Source organism: Echiichthys vipera (genome assembly GCF_963691815.1).
Source record: "Echiichthys vipera genome assembly, chromosome: 21".
NCBI lineage: Eukaryota > Metazoa > Chordata > Actinopteri > Perciformes > Trachinidae > Echiichthys > Echiichthys vipera.
The window spans coordinates 10,755,061-10,777,392 of record NC_139846.1 but is presented as its reverse complement, the minus strand read 5'-3'; the positions used below and the strand labels follow the sequence as shown (position 1 = coordinate 10,777,392).

Genomic DNA, 22,332 nt, shown 5'->3' with positions numbered 1-22,332 from the left:
TGCATAGCAAATATACATACATTTTTTTAACAAGGTGAAAAGAAAATGTCTCAAGGAAACGGTGGGGTTGATTTTGCAATTATTATAATTATGTTAACAACACACAGCACTGGGGTCTGTGGGGGGTAAAGTCAACAAACAAGAGGGTTAATGTATCATGACTCAACTTGCACCTGAAGAGGGCGCCCTCAAAGTTCAATCAGCTGTTTGTGCGCAGTAAAGGAGATCGATAGATACATAACAAAAACATTAGGGGCATAACTTAACATAAATAACTAAAATGATTTGCTAGAAACTAACCTCTCTATTCATACAACCTAAACTTCTTGCATATCTTATGATAAAGCTGTGATGCTCAATAAAAACTAAGCCCCATGAGGATTGAGTCCAGCATGTTGAACATATTTTGTCTGCTGGCAAACAGGAGACGTTCAGCAGCAGCTCTTGAAGCTCCAGACGCATCTTGTCACATCACTCAAAACGCTGCAGATAATATCCCAAGGCAAAAAATAAAAAAAATAAAAAAACAAACCCCAAATGTCTCCCCGGCAGCTGGAGAAACGCTTTGTGTGTTTGTCTCATCCGCTCTTTCTGCACACACAGAGCATCGAACAGGAGAGGAAGAAGCCATTGGCTCCGAGGAGCTGATGACGGAGTGAGCGCACTGTCTTCTCCAGGAGCGCGTTCGCCAACAACACACGCACGCACACACACTGCACCTCCGGCCAGTGGAATGAGAGTGTGTGACGGACTGGGATGATCATTAGAGTGTAGAACTTTTCTTTCTTTTTTTCTCCCTCTGCTTTTATTATTTGTGTTCATTTCAGAGGTGGAGACCTGTGAGGACGAGCGCGTTTACACTCTCCAGGAGCGCGCGGTGTGGCACACGCTGGAACAAAAAAACACAAGCTCAGTGCAGCGAGTGCAGCGCAGGCAGGTTTCCGTTTTAAAAGCAGCAGGAGAGGCAGGAGAGTTACGGAGTCCGCGGGGTAGCGGTGCCGGCGCATGAGGAACACGGAGACCGGGATATTGAGAAGACATCTGCGGCGGGACTTGGATATGGCGGGTGTGAAGACGTTCGACCTTCTCGTTGGAGTTGTTTTAGTTTTGCAGTGTGTGGGGGACGCCCGAGCCGAGATCACAGCCAGTAACGGTAAGAAACCAGCACCTCAAACATTAACCAGAGCCCGAGTTGAGGTCCGTATCTCAATGCAGGAGTCAAACGCGCCTGCAAAACAAACACAGGTGGATGACTGTTTTATGCACACATTGCATCCTGCGGTTGGCTTGTTTGTTTTATTACTTTGACAGGGACACTACATAACAGTTCTGAAATGATTCCAGGGTAAGTCAGTAGTTGTAGTCCCCAGCATCAAAACTCCATTTGTCATATTTAAACGTGTCCAAAAAGACAGAGAAGACAGACACCCTGAGGGCTGTTTCATTATCTTATTTTTAGGAGCGTGTAGAGGAGGCATCATGACCTACTAACTTCCTTTTTTCTGTGTACATCAAAGACTTTGCTTTAGTCTAATTATTATATTTTAACAACTACTACATGTTCGAGTTAATTGGCTTTCCTTTTTCTTTTTTTTTAATCTTTGCACATGCATCCCCCCTCAGGCTGAGCTGATTATCACTGTATATTATAGTAATACAGTCAAAGCAATCAGTGCAAGCCTCTAGAACTGTCTCTCTCTCTTTCTTTCTTTCTTTCTCTTCTGGCTGATTTATATTTATGAGACTATACTGTATGACCCAGAGCATGCTCCTGCAACTTTTCTGCAGATTCTACATCAGTAACCATTACATAGCACAGGTGCTTGCTTTGTAGAAGTCCTGCAGAGGTGGAGGAGATGCTGGATACCTGCACACTCTGTCCATCCTGATGTTTTTGATTAGAAGTCAAGTCTGAAGGATGAGGACGCCAATGTGAACAATATCCCTACTGTACAAGCCACAGCATGTGCACCTAAAGTCCACTAATCTCAATCCATCACACACACACACACACACACACACACACACACACTGACCTCGCCCTCTGACAGAAGGAGGAATAAGTTCATGCCAACGTTGGTCCTGTTCACACAGGCAAGCTCTTGTTCCCTGGAGCTTTTATTGCTGGCAGTGGATTTTCATCACGTATCAGATAGTGGTTTAAGAAATGTTCGGCTGCTGACAGTGACTGTAAATTAAACCCATGTGTGTGTGTGTGTGTGTGTGTGTATGTGTGTTCCGACCACAGAGTTACTGGAATGTAGGGCTCTGTTTGGAAGAGATGCTATCGGCCGTGTGTGACCATTGGCGCACACTTGTTTTTTAGTTCCACACAGTCATACTCAGACTTATTTATGAATTCGATCAATCTGCTTGGCCGCTGCTGCACTCTGGCTCATTTCACATAAGGGCTTCTGTAGAAAACAATGGCCTGTGTGTGTTTCTTGTGGGATCAGAATGAGACTTGTCAGAGGCTGCAGATTGAGGGATGACTCCTCAAAACATCCACAAACGAAATTTTCCTCTCAGAGCACTTCATTGCTCCATCTTCTGCTGCTGGAGCCGGACACATTTAGTATATAGGACAGTATTTTTAGACATCTAGGCTTCCCTTGTCATAGACTGACCTCGACTCCGCTGTAAGGCGCAGTCTTCTCCTTCTTTAGATAGGCTATTATTAATAGAGGGCAGGTGGACTCCTCCACTCTCTGAAAGTAAAATAGTAATGCACCATTCACTGCCAGAAAAGCTTTCTGACCCATTGAAAGTGTCTCAGCAGCTCGAGAAGAGGCTGAGATGTGAATAGACTGGTTGCACTCCTTGCATTTATTAGTTAGATGAGCTGTGAAGCCCATCTGGGTGAAATTACACAACATCCTGTGAGCTCGGTGCATCTTTTTCTATTTTTGATAAGCTTTCAATCGGTGGCTCACTGGATGATACACTCACCAGTGGCACACTCAAAAAATTGGAGCTGATTTGGGGTTTAATTTGCACTCCGGAGCTTCTCTTGGAGTGGAAAAAGAGATGTTCCACGAGTCTGGAGTGTGTCTGCATGTGCGATAGGAGAATGAAAGAGGGAATGTAATGAGAGAGCGTGAGAGAGAAAGTCTGGACTTGTGTAATGATGCGGTCTCATTTTAAAGCCTCCTCTCAAGGCTGTTAATGTGCTAAGATTGTGGTTGTGTGTGGAATTTAATTTGTTGTGGATGCTCAGAGCTGTGTTTCTGTGGTTGGTAGGGGGTTCATCTGCTCACAGGCAGCGAAATGGACGTTTCCAGCTCCCTCATCCATCACACTGCCAGCCGCCACCTCTGTTTTCATAGCCCTTTTCACACCTTCAGTCTTGTATGTGCAAATGGGAGAAGGGATTCAGGAAAATGTGTACCACCTATTTTCCACCTCAAGACCTTGTAACATTTGAGGTACTGCTGTGTTGTTAATGAAAGCAGTATTGGTATTGAACCAATCACAAAACTCTGCTTATGACATATTTGAATCCGCTACTTGTTTATGCCGATGCTTTCACAGATGATTTCATACCTAACAAGCAGACATGTTGAATGTTGAAAACACTACAAGAACATCAGTACCGCACGAAAACAGCTCCTTCCCCATCTTTTTAATTGCCCCCATCTTCTTCTTTCTCTTCTGTTGAGTTTCATGGCATCCATTCGTGTTGCATTACCACCGTTCGCTGTACTGTCCCTCGCCCCATCATTTCCAGCATTGCCGTGGCCGAGGTTATGCCAAAACTATGTACCATAAAGAACTTAGCCAGTGGGCATTACCATTTTGGGTCCAGTTTCAAGTCAGATGAAACAGCTGGAATTTCTTTAACTCATGAGACATCTAATCCCTTATTATTTTTTTCATTCACAGTCTCTCTTTAGTTGCGTCACTCTGGAGCTGATGACACACTGTATATGATCAGTTTGCATGTCCCTGAGTGGAAACGCTGGAAAGTTGAAATATCGGAAACACGTTTTTATGCTTGGCCGAGGAAGGAAAGCTGGTTGCATGGATCAAACATCAGATCTGTGTGGAGCGATGAGGAGAATGCAATGCTGAACGATGAGTGCATTGCCTCGGGCGGTTGTAGCTGTATGTTTCCCCTTCCTCTTAACCCCAACCATCTCTGCAAAGCCTAAACGTAAGTTAACCCCAACATCAGAGGGTCTTCTCCAGTGATAGTACGAGGATAGCTGAGTGTGAACGGGGTTCATAAACGTTATAGAGCAGTGACAAAATGTGTTGTGAAAGCTCTATGCCCTTTCCAGTAGAATCCCAGAGGTTAAGGTACGATACTGGACATTACTGTACGTATTCTATAGTTTAAGTGTTGCCTTAATTTCCCACCAAACAGACGAACCAAAAGGGATTTGAATCAAACATCATCTCTTTTCATGACAAATGCTGCCATGTTGCTCTCTTCTCTTTGTCGTGCTTGTCGACACAAACTGTCCACAGTCATCGGAGAACTAAATGGGAGGTCCGGCTCAGTCTACTTTAGTGAAGAGATTGTAAGCCTTCTTGGAATCTGCCCTCCCTCCCCCTGTCTCTCCCTCTTTCTGACATTGCACATTTCAGAACAGACAGAATGAGCTAGCCTCTTTATTGGCCCTCTCAGTGACCTGCTGAAAGGATCTGCCATGAATGGATGACGGGGGTGGGGTGGTATGAAGGGGTGAGAGACAAGAAGGGGCGGCAGCGGCGGCTGGGGTTTATGTGCTACCCTGTATGCACAGTGGGCCGTGCCATACCCCCCCATACCAGCATGCAACAGCAGCAGCAGGCTCCTGCATTAGTCACGCCTGGCCCACGTAGCTAGAGCTCCCTGCCCCTTTTTACTCCGTGAAGAAGCTCAGTCTGACGGGTTGAGAGGGCCGGAGCGGCACACAGAGTTCAATAGGCTCAGAGACAAAGAGCAAAGAGGCCACTAGTTAATGAAACCCAGAGCAGTTAAGCTCCTCTTTAGCTTTTTTTCTTTTGTCTTTCATGTGGTTCAAAAGCTCCTTCACTTCCAGTTGTTGCACAGCTCGACCAGTAATCACTCCCCTCACATTTTCTACTGTCGTCTTTTATTTGGTTTATTCAGAGCAGCAAAATTATGGATCTTGTCCGTCAGGCGAGTTTGAAAAGGTCAGAGGCAGGAGCAGAGGCCTCGTTAGGATGTGTGACAGATGTGAATGTCAGCGGTTCAGCGTGAGATGACGAGCATTTTCCATTCACGGTAAACATCTCTTTTGTACGGCTGATTTTTTTTCAAAGGTCCCATTAGACCACAGCATCCTCTGCAGCCAGGCTGTCATCTGCTCCTCCTGTTGACTCTGCAGAGGGATGCGGCCATAAAAGAGATGCTAAATTATCAGCTGAGTTGAAATAAGTAACATGTATTTTATTTAGGTGGGAGGAGTTTGCATGGGGGGAAAGTTTAAGGGGATAACGAGGGGAGGGAGGAGGCTTAGAAAGCAGGCGATTCCCATCTTTGCTGAGCCGCCTCACAGCGCAAGAAAAAAGAATTACAGCTGTATAATAAAACGATTAGACTCTGGAGTAAAGTGAATGATGATTAACAGCATGGGTTATTTTATTAGATTAACATTAAAGGTAAATCCCTCTCTTGGTTATGTTTTCTGGAGATCCAGGGTTTTGTGATGAAGGAGCTGGTATCTTTTTTCTTTTTGCCTGCCTCATTTGCTTCTGCATGTGTTAGTTATCAGCGTAATTTGGCTGTAGGTAGCAGTATGTCAGGCTACTTGAACACAGCGCTGCAAACAAATTTGAGATTACTTTCTGTGTTTTTTTTCTTTGTTTGTTTGTTTATTTACACTCTACGGCAGCAAGATTGAGACAAAACAGGGATGCCAGGAAATGGTGGTGGTCCAAACCCAGAGACCAACTGTTGCAGGGGAAAATAAACAAAGAAAAAGATGTCAAAAGAAAGGATTGAGGGAGTTGTTTTAATCATATTTTATACTGGAAGAAAAAAAAGCAATGGCTGAATTCAAGGAATATTTCCACAAAGCCATGCAGGTCCACTTGACAATTGGTGTGTTAGCTAGTCTATTGAAGCCACCTAAAGTTACCACGAATCCTGTGTGGAAAAGTTGGTGTCTTGATTAAAAATACTGTAATCATGACGTGCATAAAGCATGGTACTTGCATTAATTCACATTATCTTTTGGCAAACCTCTGGAAATCCAGTTGCACTACATTTGAATGCAACTTTCCTATTGATCAAGTCACTGTGATGTATTTTTTTCCGTATGATAGTTGAACATTGGTGCAAAATAAAGCATCAGTGAAGTTCTTTGATGTGCAGGGCTGATGCCAAAATCAATAACATTAAGTTTCTCTACTCTTTAGGTTTACCTTCTCCTATTGAACTTTTTTAGGGTTGATATTTCTTTTGAAGTCATCTAATCTGGCCTGTGTTAATACCAGTCACATGCACATTCCTGCAGCCTTTCGGTCTTGTCTTTCCTGTATGCTGGCGACTGCTGGTCAGTTGAATTCTAGGTTAAAAATGTCTTTACCTTGGCCGAGTTATATGCAGAATCTCTTGAGTGTCTCAAAAGATCAAAGCAGGACTTGGAGGGGTTAAACCCTGGTACCTATAAGCTTGATGCACACACATAACTGCTTGGTATTTGACAACCGCAACCCAAAGTTCACAGTGCTGAATTTAATGGGTAACATTGTATAAAATGGCTGGCTGGTTGGCACTCAGCTGTGTGACCTGTTACAGGGTAGCCTGTTGGCTAAAGCCTGTAAAAAAAAATCTCAAAGGCGCAATGATGTGAAACACAGCTGGAATGATTTCATGCTTCATACACAGCAGACCTGTTGAAGAAGCTTTTATTTGTTTCTGATGAAAGAGTGAGAAAGATAGAAAAACTTGAAAGTGTTCCAGAAAAAACAATGACGTCTTCTCAGTACACAAACCCCAGCAGGTTCCCATACTGTAGCTGCGCATTATAATACAAATGTGAAAATTACGTACAGGGCCTGGCTTTTTTCCACACGTCGCCTGCACTGAAATGAAGAAAAGAAACTAAAGATTTGGTGCGCTTGCTGAAGGAAGTTGAAAGAGGCGTCCCTCCAAAGGGAAATGTTACATGCATGGCTGTCTTGGAGACGAGAGAGCGCGGTGTTTAAGACCATCCAGTCATGCTGAAAGAAGATAAGGTGCCAGTGGAGCCTGTGTCACCCCACCCTGAAGCGGGCTTCATATCCTGAGCCCAGCAGGAGCACCGGCTTGGCTTTGTCCCACAAAAGCAAGTGTCACTCACAGGGTTTACGGCATGCTGCTACATGCCTTTGCCTATATGTGCAACTGTGTGTGAAAGTTTTCTCTCTCACACTCTAGGTCTGTCAGACCAATGTTTTTTTTGCACTGTTTTCTTGCTTTTACTTTAATTCACCGCACCCAGTAAAGTAGATGAAGACAGCATGTTGCTTTTAGGGCTGGGTTTCAAATCTCAGTAATTTTCAAGTCCAGAATGAAATATGGCGCTGAAGGTTTGATCAGATAATTTAATTATTCTCTCATCAGATATAAAGGCCTGGTGAAAACACTTCAGACGATTGTCTCATTGTATGTAAAGAAAACCTGGCTTTTGTAAGGTTTCTTGAAAATCAAGTTACTGAATAAGTATTGTTTTGGCACTTGTGCACTAAACCCCTCTTGGTTTAGTAACAGTACACTCTGGATCCACATGCTGAAGGCGTGCACATGGGTGTGTAGCATGAAAGATATTCGGGCAAGAGTTTGGAGGGTTGTGATTTTTTTTTAGCCTTTCCAAAACCAAAAAGACAAGACCAATTCTCTCAGTAGTAAGTGTTATTTCTGAGGCCATGGAACCTTGTCATACAGTATTTTGGAGGGTTACAGGTTATATAATAAAGGTCCCAGTTAGTAGCACATCCACTGTGGAATATTTGCCTGCTGCCTGGCAGCAGGTCCTGGATGCTAATAGGCTAATGTAAGCGAGTTCTTTCTGGCTATTGCATCTGGGGAAGTTTTTGCACCACCAACCCCAGCCGAAAAGCCAAATAGAAAAATAAAAAAATAAAAAAACATATCCAAGTATGTAAACTAAGTGGCTATATATTATAAGGACAAAGTAATGGTCTGTTTTGCCTGGGACATGTTATCTTAAGCACAATATTATGGATGTAGTTTCATAAAGTGTTTACTCAAGAACCCTTAACAGACTTCTTGTTTTAAAAACCAGTCAGTGGGATGTATTGAAAAGTGCTAATGAAAGAAAATGAGCTTTTGTTAGCTTAATAAGCTAACTGGTAGGTATAATTTTTATCCATTTAAATCAATGATTGCCAACTAGAAATTGAGTTTGTGTCTTCCTCTGTTCTAAATCCAGGAACCATTGTTTCAAAAATGACCATGAATTTAGAGCAGTAGATCGTTACCAAGAGAAAAGTCTTCGTCCCGTTACCCGATGGCTACACAATTAGCCACTGGCAATTAGCCATTGCCCCCAGATTGGTTCTGAGATTGCTGTAACTGTGACTGATTTCCCTGTGATTTCTGAAATAACACGACTCAGCAAAATTAAAAAAAACACCTTCATTTATATTGACTGCAATTACATTTAACCTGCCCTCACACCTAACCTCAGATTGATCTGTTCATTGGTGTGTTTATCATGTTAATATGCTCTGTCCTTTAAATAAACCTGGTGTAACATGCAGCCTCTGCCATGATTAGCCTGCTAATGCTGCACACACTTGAGTATGTTCAAACGGTGTTTTGAGCTGTGCCAAGCGAACCCTTGCAGACATTGATGTGTTTTCCTTGCTGTGGGTCCACTAGCGCTGCCTTTGTTACTCTGCCTGGAAAATGTCTCCACGTCCCCTGTCCAGAAGTTTCTTTTTCCCTACCAAACTCATCCTGACAAAGAACAAGCATGCCCCGCAGCAACAGCTCTTCACAGTGCAACACTTTGACATGCCGAAGCATTTTTCTGGGTGGGAATGAAAAGATTTACATCCACAAGTGTGTTTCTGCATGAAAAAGCAGGGAAAAGATTGTGACTTTGACGACTCCATCAAAGTGTTTTTGGGTTTGCCAGCGCAGATCTAATTAATATGGACAGAACACATTTTGAGGATGTAGTAGAAGTTGTTATTCCTATTGTCGTGTGCCCTTCTGGTGAACATATTGTTTTGTGTTTGGACGGGCTTTTTGGTGGGTTGAATGTTGAGGTCTTGTAACACTAAATGCCACAGAAATTGACTCAGATTTATTTGCCCCAAAGCTTCAGGGAATTACAGTTAGTCGTCTGTCACTGTGTGTGTTGGAAAGAGAACTTGCAACTTGTTTTGGCCAATTCACTCCTTAAATGAGTCATTTAAAACGCAACCCAGTTCTTGTAAAACTTATGTAAGGCTTCCTGCTCGGCCCCGCTGTTCATCACTGGACCTGTCGGGAATCTAGACTGCCAGGAATGAGAGGGAAAAAACTCTTCAGAGAAGCAAGCAAAGGTTTCTGGGGGTCAGGGTGATCTTTGTTTGCAGCAACAGTTTCACTTATCCAGCTGTCCGCCTCCTAACTCGATGCTGAACTCATCCCGAAGCTGTAAACAGGAGGCCAGTTGGCAGCTCATTTATAATGGGAGTTGCATTTGCAGCACATTTTCATCTCTGTTCTGTTCTTCTTTTTCTTCTGACAAACATGCTTGATTAAACTAAAGTAAGCCAAACCGAAAAAAAAAAAAGTCAACAAGTAATTCTGGTAAATCTCTAGTTTGTGCCAGGCGTTCAGATTTCTACCTTCTCGCCAATGCGTTACTAGCTGAGGGCTTCTTCCCAGGGCTCAGCACAGAGCCAGGAACAAAGGCTTGCTTTAAGTCTTTGTGGTGATGAATTGCAAGGTGTAACAGCAGCCTTTGTGTGAGGGTACTCTATGGGAAACGGAGAAAGTGGGAGCGATCTGCCAAGGTAACCCGAGTCTTGATCCAGCGTTATGTCCTGCACTGACTGTGGGAGTTAACTGTGTTTTTTCTTGTACAGTCTAGTTAGAAAAAGGTATCGAGGGAGGTTGTGACGTGTACACATGTTATGATCCAGAAGGCAACAACACATCAATTTCACAGGCACAATAGATCAAAGTCTGGTGGTTTGGCTTTGTGGGCACTAAATTATCTGGTCTGCAAGCCAGGGCCTGAATGCTTGCGACATCTCTATTAAGTGCAGGTATTTGTTATGTATAACAGGGTATGAATATGTCTGTTTTGAAATATTTAGCATTTTTCTTTCCCTTCCTGTTCTTTTTGTTTTTGAAGAACAAAGTGCGAGGAGGAGAAAGTGGTTGCTCATGCAGCTGGGTATCATCCACTTTCTCCCCATTGCCCAGTGGAGAGAGGCTCTCAATAATTCCTGTCCTTAACGCTGATGGGTCTTTTGTCTCGCCTCTAAACATGCAGTACTTACTAACTGATTGTCACTGAGAATGGATCCTCTTCAGATCCGGACCTATCATGCTGAAGCACTCTGTCACCTCTGTAGGACCGCTGAGCTGCTCTTTGCTAGAAAGGATTACCCTCTTTTCCTAGCAGCCAATAGTTGTATTAAAATGGTAAATCACATCCATTTTGTCCCCTAATGATATTCTGTCCAAAGAATATGATAAATGGTGTTTGTAATGGAGGGAAATCTTAGTGTTCACCATTAAAATGTGTTTATGCGAGAGCTCTTTTGTCAGGTGGTAAGAGGAAACATAACATCATAAAGTGGTAATTGACTCCCATTTAAAGGCCTTTGTCTCCCGTGCAAGAGAATGCTTTAATTAGATGGAAAGTAAATTAGTGTGAGCAGTTTAATTATGAATATGTTATTCATACCATTGCACAAAGGTAATAAATGTGCCCTTCTCTCAAACAGGTGGGAGTGTGTGATAAGCAAAATATGTAAAACCATGAAATCAGTATTAGCGACAGTCAGTGATTTGTAACTGATAGTTGTCATAAGTAAAGTATGATGGCCCTGATGTGCAAAACTCCATAATAACAAGATAGAGAACAAATATTGTAGAAATTGATAACATGTTTTAAAACTTGTGTCTTCTGCAATGTTTTCCCCCCATTGTGTTTAGTACAATGCTGTTTTGTTTTGCAGCAGTCAAACTTACATTGCATGACAGTTGGAGTCTCGTGATATAACATGTCACACGAAAATCCATGTTGTTAGGATTCATGTAAGCTGAGGGCCAATCAGCATGCTGTTATGAGCTACTGGCAGCTGCGGGCTTGGTGTAGGTCTGTGTGACAACCGCTACTGTTCGTTCATAACAACAGCTGCAGCTCCTAAAGAGGTTAGCATAGATGCTGCAATAGTATCATTTGTATCAGAACTGGAGAGTATTTCTTTACTGAAAGAAGAGCAAAGGCACTAAAGGCTTTTTTAGAGGAAAATAATGTTTTTCGCTCTTCTCGGGACTGACTCCAGGAAGTCTGTGATTGATGGTGTTAGACAGATGGTTCATTCAGTCACCTGCCAAGTCATTTTTTCAAAGGGCCATCCTTTTCATTTTCCTTCTCTGATGGTTCTGCGTAACAAACCATCTGGCGCACCATGTTAGCCGTGGAGCCATCGTATAAAAAGACAAATTAACCAAAAAGTATCCCTTTTTCAGAACCTCCAGCCCAGCCTTGTTTTGGCGTCATTGTCCAACTCAGAGGCAGTGTTGAGGGGTTTATCATTGCACTGGTGTCCCACAGCAACCAAAAGCTGATATGTGTCTCAGTCCGAGGAAGTCCAGATATTGATTAAATGTCTGGCCCAGCTCCTCGTTCACCCAAAGGCCTCTGCTATATCACAGAAGCTGGAAGTGGCAAAGGTGCCAACGCACTGTACATCATCCAACTGGGACCTGCTCACTGCCAACCCAACCTCATCCAAACACATTTTTTAAAATAATAAATAAGTTGTGGGGATGTTTTTTTTGTTTTTGTCGTGATTAAAAATGAAAGACCTACTTCACAGCACTTATTGAATGGGGGTCAAAAATGAAAGGCCAGTTGCCAAACCAATGATTAATTGAATGATGATCATACTGTATCGACAAGCAGCCAAAATTGAAAATGAGTGTTGGTTTATGAATATGAATTAGTGATTTCATTGGATTTCCTTTTTGTGTCACGAGTCGGCTTAAATGACTGGAAGAAGCGCTGGTTTTCTTTTGTAGGCGTGTACACGTTACTCAGTGATCTGTCATACAAAGCCAGTTGGGCTGTTTGTGACATAACGTGTTTTTTAATATGTCATTCAAAGTCACACTGACTAATAGGAGCTATTAAATGGCATACTGCAGTTCTGGTCAGGGCAGTGCTGTAAGTTTACTAGATTTAGAGATGATTCATGGTTTTGGATGCTTATTAGGGATTAGCCTAAATATGGAATTACTTTTGAAAAAAGTGGCATTCAAAGTGACATTTCTTCAACTGAACACAACAAAAACAATGCAAATTCACCAACAAAGCATCAAAAGTGAAGTAATTATGGAAGCTAATGAGACAAAAGTGGTAAAAAACAAAACAGCATTTCCCTGAACCTAAGTTTAAGTGTTTACTGTAAATAAAGAAGAAGCTTCCTTGCTTCAGGGCTTTTTCTGTCTTTGCAGATGTAGAGCCACATGCGGAGAATTCTGTGTTTTCCTCAATGGTTCAGCGGATGAGATCAGAGATTGGCTCATCAGAACGTATGCTGAGGTGTTCATTGTTTGCACATCATTTCTGCAAACAATTAAAACTGAACAGATGAATTTGAGGGTCGATTGAAAGATTGCAATTGCATGTCTTTGTGTGCATATGTTTGTTGGTTTTTATATTTGTTTATGTGTGAGTTCCTGCCACTTTTTGAAGTTAGTGAGCGGCCACTTCACAGCCGCCCATCAGCAGCTGTCTCCAAGTGACTGTGCATTATGTGTATACAGATGGAAAGGATTGGGTGGAAAACAGACTTCATAAATGTTGAATGTTGTTTAGGGGCAGGCATCTTACAGATAGATAGCTAAAGTGTAGGCTAATGTATCAATGTTTTAAGACTATGGAGAATAAGTTGCTCATAAGCACCATGGAGGTTAACTTAAGTTTGGCTTGTAGGGTAAAACAGAGGAGAGGAACTGACTTTTATTTAACACAATTTTCTGACAGTTGTAAGGTCTCCAAACAGACCATACTTAACTATTCCTGCAGGAGGAGTCCGTTCTACCTGGTTATAATCATGATCTCCTTCTGCTCATTATTTCCTGTTAATGTTGCTGTGTCAGATGTGATTAGCCATCGAGCTTGAGCGATTGGTTGCCTGCGCCGCTAAAGAGTGACCCTGCAACGACCGACTGTTTTTAATAAGCTGGAGGTCGTAGTAATCTGCTGCTGAGATCTAAGTACTTCCTGAAAGTACCTGGAGAATTAATTCTGTACCGTACCCCTTATCAGACGCTCTGTTACTTCTTTTACTTCTATCTGCGCTTCTTTGTTTTCTCCTCCCACCCACTGTCTTGTTCTCATTTCTCGTCCTGCCCCAGTTTTCTTTTAATACACGAGCGCTGTGAAAGATGAACAGTGTTAGGAGTCTTCAGGCATGTCATCCATCATCTGAGTTTAGTTGTGCAGTTTGTCGTTCACCTGCCAGCTGTCCGAGCCTAGAAATCAATACCTTACATGTAACATAAAGTCTGCACCTGAAGAATTAGTATTGTTAGTATGTTATTCTGTGAGGCTAAAATGCTAAAGTCTCACTAAGGCACCATGACACCAGCATGTGCATGTATACTACATGATCAATGTTAAATGTTTAGTCTACAATAGGTCAAAAACAGTCTAAATCTACAAAATATTCAATTTAAAGGTCCAATATGCTAATTTTTAGGTTCATTTTTGGTTTCTACTTGAACATGTTTACATGCCTTAATGTAAAAACCAACAACAACAACGACAACAGAAATCTATTTTCTCATACTGTGTTACTGAAACACTCAATTTTAGCGCTGTCTCTTTAAGCCCTGCTTCCAAAAAAGCCCACTCTGCTCTGAATGGTCAGTGTTTTTGGGTCTGGTGTCTATGTAGCACCTTGAGCTGCTTTATATATATATATAAAATAAAAAATACAGTAGGGGACCTTAAAAGTAACATTTGAGAAGAGTTACACCATTACTTCCTGATTAGGCAACTCTAATGATTAACCCATTATCTAAATTGTTGCTGATTCATTTTCAGTATATTGATTTATCAGTTAATTTATCAAACAAGTAACCAAAGCACATGTGGCATTATGGATTGAGTCCAGTTCATCCTAAATGTGTTTGATGGAAAACCATTTGTTATGTCTCTTGTTATATGCACAGGATCATTGAAACTTTGAAACAGGAAAGAAACTTTAAAAAAACTTTAAGATTTTGAACGTGACAGCGGTCGAGCAAAAGAAAAGCGACCCTAAGGACCGAGTTGTCCACCCACTTTTGTCCATTTATTGTAGCTTGCAGGATATGATATCCACTGTGCTATGATACATGATGTGAGACCTAAGATGGAAAACTCTCCTTAAATATAAATGACACAGAGAGTGGACAAAGAGAGTGAGACAGAGATAGCTTGTCCCTCATCTCCACCTTTGACCTTTCTCTTATGGCAAAAAGAGATCTCAGTCCAACTCTCTGGCTCGATGGCTAAATTCATCTGTCTGGGCGTGAGGGAGGCAAACACATTAACACTGTGGGGTCGGCCAAATAAAGCACTCGTCAACAGACCTCGGACAAATAACCCCACGAGTAGGCAAATATAAACATGCAGACACTAGAAAAGGTTCCCGATCAATGAGCAAATACTTGATTGCATGGGCAAATAAACCTTTAATTGATAGTTCAGATGAGTTAACATATGCACTGCAGTAAAACTTCAGTAAAGAGGGCTGGAAAAGAAGTCCCGCAATCAGACTCATTGATTTAAAAGGAAAACTACATCACACACAAACATGACACATTTAAATACAGTAAATATGTCCCGTGTTATTACATTGACTCGTTTGTTGAATAAACAAAGCTTAAAAGCTTCAAATTATTATTTCGACATGATAAATGGTTAAAAATGCTACTTGTGTTTTTCTGTGTCAGTATACTGTAGAAATACATGCTGTACACCGGCAGTGTCTTTCCAGTTGTTACTGGCTGCATTTTATCAGCTTATTGTTTAGCACTTTCAGCAAGATTGCGTCTATTTTTTCATCTTGACATTTACAGGGAACATATTCAGAAGATGCAGCGATAATTTTTTTTTTACAGCAGAATGCCACTGGCAGCGAAAAGCTTTTGGCGAGGCTTTTAGGGTTGTGGAGGTCAGTGGAGCCTCATAAAGTTGTCCTTTTTCAGGTGAAAAACTTTCTCTCTCTCTCTCTGCTGATATATTTGGACTCTTCAACTCCAGAAACTTCCAAGTGTCAATCAGTCGCACACCTAACCCATAAAAGTTTATGACTCTGCTTTATCAGAAGAGATACACTTGACAACATGATCAGTAAATACTAAGTTAAGTGCATCATTAAAATAACTGCAAGGTCAAGTGTGAATGTTTTAAAAAAAAGTGGTACACCCTGCAAGTCGGATACTGCAGGTTTATGACTCCTGAAGTGGCACATTGTTTCTGCAATAGCACAGTGAAGTAGCCATTCAGACACAAAACAGCTTATTGCTGTCAAGATGGTTAAGTTAAGAGGTTAAATAAAACTACTGCTAACAAAACACTGTTTGTCTTTAGTTTGTCCATAGGCTGTACTTACAGGTTTATTATTTGAGTCGCCATGCTGTCAATCAAACATGTGCACTGGTCTGCCCACTCAGGCTACAGAAGTATTATCAGTCATTTAAGAAATATTGCTAGTATTGGGCAAAATTCATTAAAGTCTCCTTTTTTGAGCAGAGCAGGTAATGTACAGTGTGATTATCAAGTACTTTTCTGACAGATGCTCTTAGAGCAGCAAGAACCAACCAAAACATTCTCTGTTCTTTAAGTCGACGTGACGTAACCTCCTTTCAAAGTACTATTTCCGGGTCCAAGCCTCGTATTCCTACAATGGTGCAGTGCTTTGTTCCCTGTGGTTTGAGCAAAAGAATTGTAATTTTACCACTTCTGTGTCAATGACAAAATGTCCTACTTAAGAAAGAAGTGATCATGAAAGATTCACAGAGTTGTTTGTGTTGTTCGACGGAGCATTCGGACCAAGAATTGAAAAATGGGTTATGTCACATTTAAAGACCGGATAGTACATTAAAGTTCAGGTTTATCAATATGAGTGACCGCCTTCATATAACACGGAGTCATGAGATCCATTTTTTAATGTCAACATATTGATTACAGCGGCTCTAAGTGTTTTGACTTTCGTGCAGGGATAGAAACCCCGCTGAATATTCCCCGAGCTTAAAATGTGCCAAGCCAATACTTTTACATTAATGCTGATATAATCCACATGGTGAACATCAGTTCAGTTGAAAATGGTCCCACGGTTGGCTCCATACTGGATTCACTTCCAAGTTAATAAAAATACTCATATCTGTTAAGCTCGGGGAGAAATCTCTGCTGTTTTTGCAAATCAAAGATCCCATATTCTGCTCATCTTCAGGTTCATACTTGTATCTTAGATTTCTACTAAAACATGGTTACGAAAAACACATTATTACTCCGTTTTAGCGCCTGTCTCTTTAAATTAGGATAGTAGTTGTGACATCGCAACCGTAGGGAAGTCCTGTCGGGGGTTATGTGTATTTCTAATTTTATTTCTCTTGATAGTTTCACAGTATTTTTTCACAGCACCTAAAAGAAACCTCAGGATCATCATGGAACATAAAGGTAAAATGTTTACCTGTTTTAATGTTGTTATTGCTTGCTGCAGCCTCTCAGGTCGTAACTCAGTCTAACATACATGCTGGCAGGTAAATCTCTTCCCCTGGCCCGGTTGACGTGGATTTCGGTGCATCACACCCCAGGTGTTTTTGCGTTTCGTGGCCGATTTGACAGCGCACTGCCAAGACATGACAGGTGACACACCCGGCTTGATATGAGGCTACAATCAGGGGTGACAGGAAGGTAATGAAAGGCCCCGTCTCCTCTGACACCTCGGCTGTCCCACCCGGCGCCGGTGCTGAAGTGGATTGCGGAGTGATTGACAGTGATAATTTGACCCTGGCTGTCAGGCGTGGCACTCTTTATGAGGACATCACTATGAGAACCAGATTGTGTCGGTGGTCACAGGTTATCTGCTCAAACCGTAGATGTACTCAATCTGTCAAATGGTGTGTGTGTGTGTGTGTGTGTGTATTATTTGGAGATTTATCGCAATTTCCTTGAAGATGCAGGAGCTGTAAGATGAGACTTTCTGGAATGTGGCAGCTATTATTTTCGATTTGACTGTGTATTTTGCGCTTTCTGGTTTACAAGCTTCCTCCTGTCAGCTGTTTCAGTGTTCTGCTCAGTAAAAGAGCGATGGAAATACCATGTGGGACTGCAAATCTGTCTTAAAATTGGGAAAAAAACAGGTCTGGCCTTGTATCGAGGACAATGAACAGAGAGGGAGATGGAGAAATGTTGCAGAGGGCAGGAAGTGGAGGAACTACACCGGGGTCTGATATCATGGACTCTGGGGGTCAAACAGCTGAAGCGTCCTTTCAACCACCCAGAAGATTCCTTACGTAGCACAGCAACTTCTGTGAAATAAATGTTTAATGGCTGCAACTTTTGAAAGGTCACTTTGAGAGTTTAGACTCTAAATGTTGCATTACATGGAGTGTGTGGGGCGTGGCCATAGTTCAGGCTCCAGCATCTCAGCAGAGCAAACGTTTTTTTCCTGCGTCAGCAATATTCCCTCGCTTCCTTGACTTTGAGGCTATTTTGCCTTCTCCTCTCTCTCTCTAGCTTCAGCTCCTTTGCTCTGCCTTTAACAAACAAAAACACACACATCCTTAAACAAACCAGCAGCCTTCATTGTTTTTTTTAATCAGAATTTTGTGCAGATGTCTTGTTTTCTTCCAGACTTATTTTTCCACTACTCCCCCTCTCCTCTCCTGCAGATGTGAAGGGTTTTGTTAGTCCCTGAACATCGCCAGCCTCTCTGCAGCTCTGGATACTTTTAACCAGGAATGCATTCATTTATTTTTTATTGAACAGCACAGAGAGTGTAGGCGTTTCATGATAAATAAAGGTTTTTGAAAGGGTGGCATCATGCCTGCATTAAGGTTGTACTGGGAGAAAGTAAATCTCTGGTTCCTGTCCTGGAGACAACTTGCATCAGCTCAAAAACTGCTGGTCTGACCTTCCGGTGGAGGTGGGAAGACGAAATATCATATATGTCATATATGTAAAAACATTCCTAGTCCCCAAAGGATGGATTCTCATGACTCTGGTGATCTTCTAGTCTTGCATTGCTGCACCAAACTCCAGTGGTGAAGTACGGTCTGGCTACACGGGCTTATCATTCTGGGATAGGGGCAAAAGACGCTCTGGCTTGTTTGTATTTCTTTAAACCAGTGGTTCTCCACCGTTTTGCACCAAAAATATTTTAAAACTATGAAAGTTTCCCCTGCTGAGAAACCTACATTAAACTAATCACACTGACCAATCAGGGCTGATTGGACTTTTCATAAGGGAGTCTTAAAGAGACAGTTTCCGACAGATGGTTAATACAGGCATATTCAGGCACACAGTATGATAAAAATAATGTGTTCTTTGAACATTGAAGTATGTAAACATGTTTTAGTAGAAACCCAAAGTATGCACCTGAAAATGAGAATACAGGACCTTTTCGATTCGTGAGAAAGTACTCACATCTAATTTTTTGATTTCCATCATCTTCTAAATGGACATTGTATCCTTTCTCATTAGAGATAGACCGTTACATCAACCGATATTTGTGTTTTTTACGTGTATTGCTATCGGCCGATGAGGACTGTTGCGTTTTTTTCCTGGCATTATTTACAGACAGGTGTCAACAGGCAGCTCCAAGTTCAATAACTGTTCCCTTTTTTCAAATTGAGACTCGTAACATTTGTCATCATCATTGTGCAATTTTTAGGATGTAAATTGAGGGAGCAAAAGTAGTATCGGCTCCGGATATTAGCTCAAGAAAAGGAGCAGTCCGTTTTGGTCATTGGCATCAACCCTAAAGAATCCATATCGGTCGATTCCTATTTCTCATGCTCAACTAGCAGTGCAGATGTTACTTGGATGTAAAGGTCTCCCTAACTCCAGTTTTCCTGCAAATTACTTTGAAAGGACAGTTCATAATAATACACGAGTCTTGTGCACTGTATTCAAAGAGGGAAATTGTAAATGCATTTTGAGAAATCATTGTGTGTCTGTGTTACATTAGGTGGGATTAAAGATAATTAGTGTGAAATAACGGATTTTTCTTAATGTCAGCTGTCACAGAGACGAGAGGAGATAAAGAGCAGATAATCTGAATACATTTCAGTACAAGGACAAGCTTGTTAGTCAAGGTCATTTTTCACTGACAACATCAAGAGACACAGCAGAGTTGTCTCCGACGTGTCCCTGCATGTTTGTGTCTGGACGGTGACCCAGTTCCTCAGCTGACAGGGTCATAAACAAAGCAACACACGACAGAACTGTCTTTATAGACTGTTAAAGCGCCAGGGGCGTCGCTACACAGTTTTACAAAGTGCTAGTCGTGCTGCTGTGGGGCAGGTCCATACAAAACCTACCTGACCTCATTGTCAACACTGGTAGTGATCCACAGAGAATAAGTCACAGAAGACAAATCACAAAACCATGCTTCTGTGTGGCTGCATTCCTGTTTCCTGTGGGTTTGTTAGACTTTCTAAGCGTCTGCATTTGATAAACCTGCATTTACAGAATTTTAACTCCCTTGAAGCTGAAATATTTTGACCAATGTTTTTATCATTTTTTCATATTAGTTTCTGAACTCCAGTCAGAGCATGACAGCAAATCAATTAGAGAAAGGGATGTAATCTCCCTATCTGCCAGATATTATGGCTACATTTGGAAAAGAACCAAAGAGAAATCTTGATGATCCATTGTCTCGCTGCCAGCCAGTAATGATACGCTAATGCTGTAATTACTTTCCCTGTCAGACAACAAACTTTGTCGTCTGTTTTCAAGGACAGAATCACATTTGAGGCATTTTAGAAGCAGATGAACGATTGCTGAAACCGCTGCCCAAATGGCCAACATTACCTCGCGCTCATTGTTTACTCTTGACAAGTTTGTGCCGCTCACTTCTAAGACTCGCCAATTATTTAAGAAAAGATGAATTGTAGCATCAGAATTCTACCCCTTCATCAGATACTGCGTAGTCTCCCTGTGTGTCTTGGTGTAATAGAGCCTGTGTTTTCTTCCTGTAAACCCCCCCGGCACTCTGTCTCCTGTGGTTGAATCCTCGGAGACAGGTGGTGTGAAGTCAGAGGATAGTGTCTGCTGCAGCTCCGGGTACAGCAGAGTGACTCAGCCCAGCGTTCAACCCCCTGAGGGCCTCAGCTCCCTACTTTCAAAAATAATCTACCATTGTTCACATTGAACTGTGGCAGGCAAACCCACCACCCTCTTTTTTTAAATAACATCTTTTTTCTACATTTCCTTATTTGTGGTACCTGCTTTTCACTCCGATCTTGACACACCAGCTTCAAAAAACTTCAGACAAAAGGTACGATGAAATAAAAATGTATGGTTTCTCACCTGTTCCCAAGTCGGGCCGTAAGCGTTTCATCTGACACGTTAGCGGGAAAAGCGTGTGTTTTAAGGATATCACCGCAGAGATGTTTTATTCATCTGTCACTTCTTGGTGTTTGTTTGTAAGCATTCGCCTCTGAATACGTCCTCTGCACAGAAACTGTAGCCTTCGCTGTGAGAAGAGCAGTGGTGGAAACTAACTAAATACTATTTTGAGAGTATTCCAAGTTTATGCGACTTCATATTTCTAGTTCACTTTCAGACGAAAACATTATACTTTTTACTCATTTACTAGTTTCTTTTCAGGTTAAGATTTTATTAAAAAGATAAATAAAGAAAAAGCATACAAATAGAGAGCCGAAGTTTACTCAAACCACCTTTATTAGGAAAAAAATATGTACGGTTGTGGGTGAGACAAATGAATTTAAATAAGTTTGCAAGTCAAGAAATCCACATGTTCTTGTTAAACTGTGTTGTGAGAATAGCTAAGTTAGCTTGCTAGCTAGCCATATATTGTGCAAGACGGGAAATGTAGCTCACTGAACAGTTTCACACAAAACTAAGTGGTTCTACAACAACCTTACAACATGATGTGACTTTCTTGACTTACATCAATGTATTTTATATTGACAAAACAACATATATCTAATTCATGCCACAATTCAAACGGCAAAACAATATTTGTCTCTCCCTGTTTACTATACTGTACATATTTTGAAATAAAGTCCCATGGTGGTCCACTGGAAGAGGAGGGACTTCACCTCTTTATATGACACATTATTTTAGATCAAACGCAGTCTCATGTCTATGAGTTGTTAACAGTTCCACCAAAGAGATCTAAACTTACTCACATTATTTCCTTAAAATAAAAGTTTGAGGCCCAAACAACTAAAATAATCCAATCTTTCAGAGATAAATATTTGTTTTCTTCATATATCAGTCGCAGAGGCAATTTTCCTGCAGGACCAGAACTTTTACTTGGAATAATTGAAGTAGCCTGTTCTTAGGTATTCTTACATTATATATCTGTACTTTTTCTTCGGTAATGGGCCAGAAGAGTGTAAAGGCCAGAGTACTGTTACCCTTCCTTTCCCTATTTTGGCTGCATGGAGAGCCTTAGCCAAGGCTCTGTCACTGCTGTGGGGCCCTAAGTTTGATCAATGAAGCCCAGAGAGGCAGAACATGGGGCCCAGTGCTGATGGCAGGGTGCCCAGATGCATGGCATGAAGTGAGGGCGGGGGGACGGCTGAGTCACACTTGAAAGTCCCAAAACAAGGAGATTTTCAAAGGCAGAGTGGGTTTGGGGCTTAGCTTTCCCATGAAATGTCAAGATTCTGCAATTATGCTGCAACATTTCTACAGTTCAGTCTACCAAAAACTCTGTATGTTATTTGTTATAGATCTCAACCAGGTTTTTGCACACCTTAACGGCTTTAACAGGTGCAAAGGACCAAAATTGTTTGACATTTAGGCTCCTGGCTGTAGCTTTGTATTCACAGTACAGCCATAAAGGTGGTATCAATCTTTCCATTTAACTTTCTGCAAAAAAGAGAAAATAAATGTATTTCCGAAAATGTCAAACTATTGCTTTAACTGAGGCGGGGGTTAGGGTTTA

General features: G+C 41.6%; 1 protein-coding gene across 1 annotated transcript in view; it reads left to right on the top strand.

The window, feature by feature from the left end:
• The first annotated feature begins 656 nt into the window (after positions 1–656).
• The window catches only part of plxdc2b (plexin domain containing 2b), a 101,091-nt gene continuing 79,415 nt past the window's right edge, over positions 657–22,332 (top strand). The window contains exon 1 of the mRNA XM_083936500.1: positions 657–1,153. Coding sequence (XP_083792626.1) covers positions 1,006–1,153 — 148 coding nt within the window. The 5' untranslated portion in view covers positions 657–1,005. The remainder of the gene's footprint in view (positions 1,154–22,332) is intronic.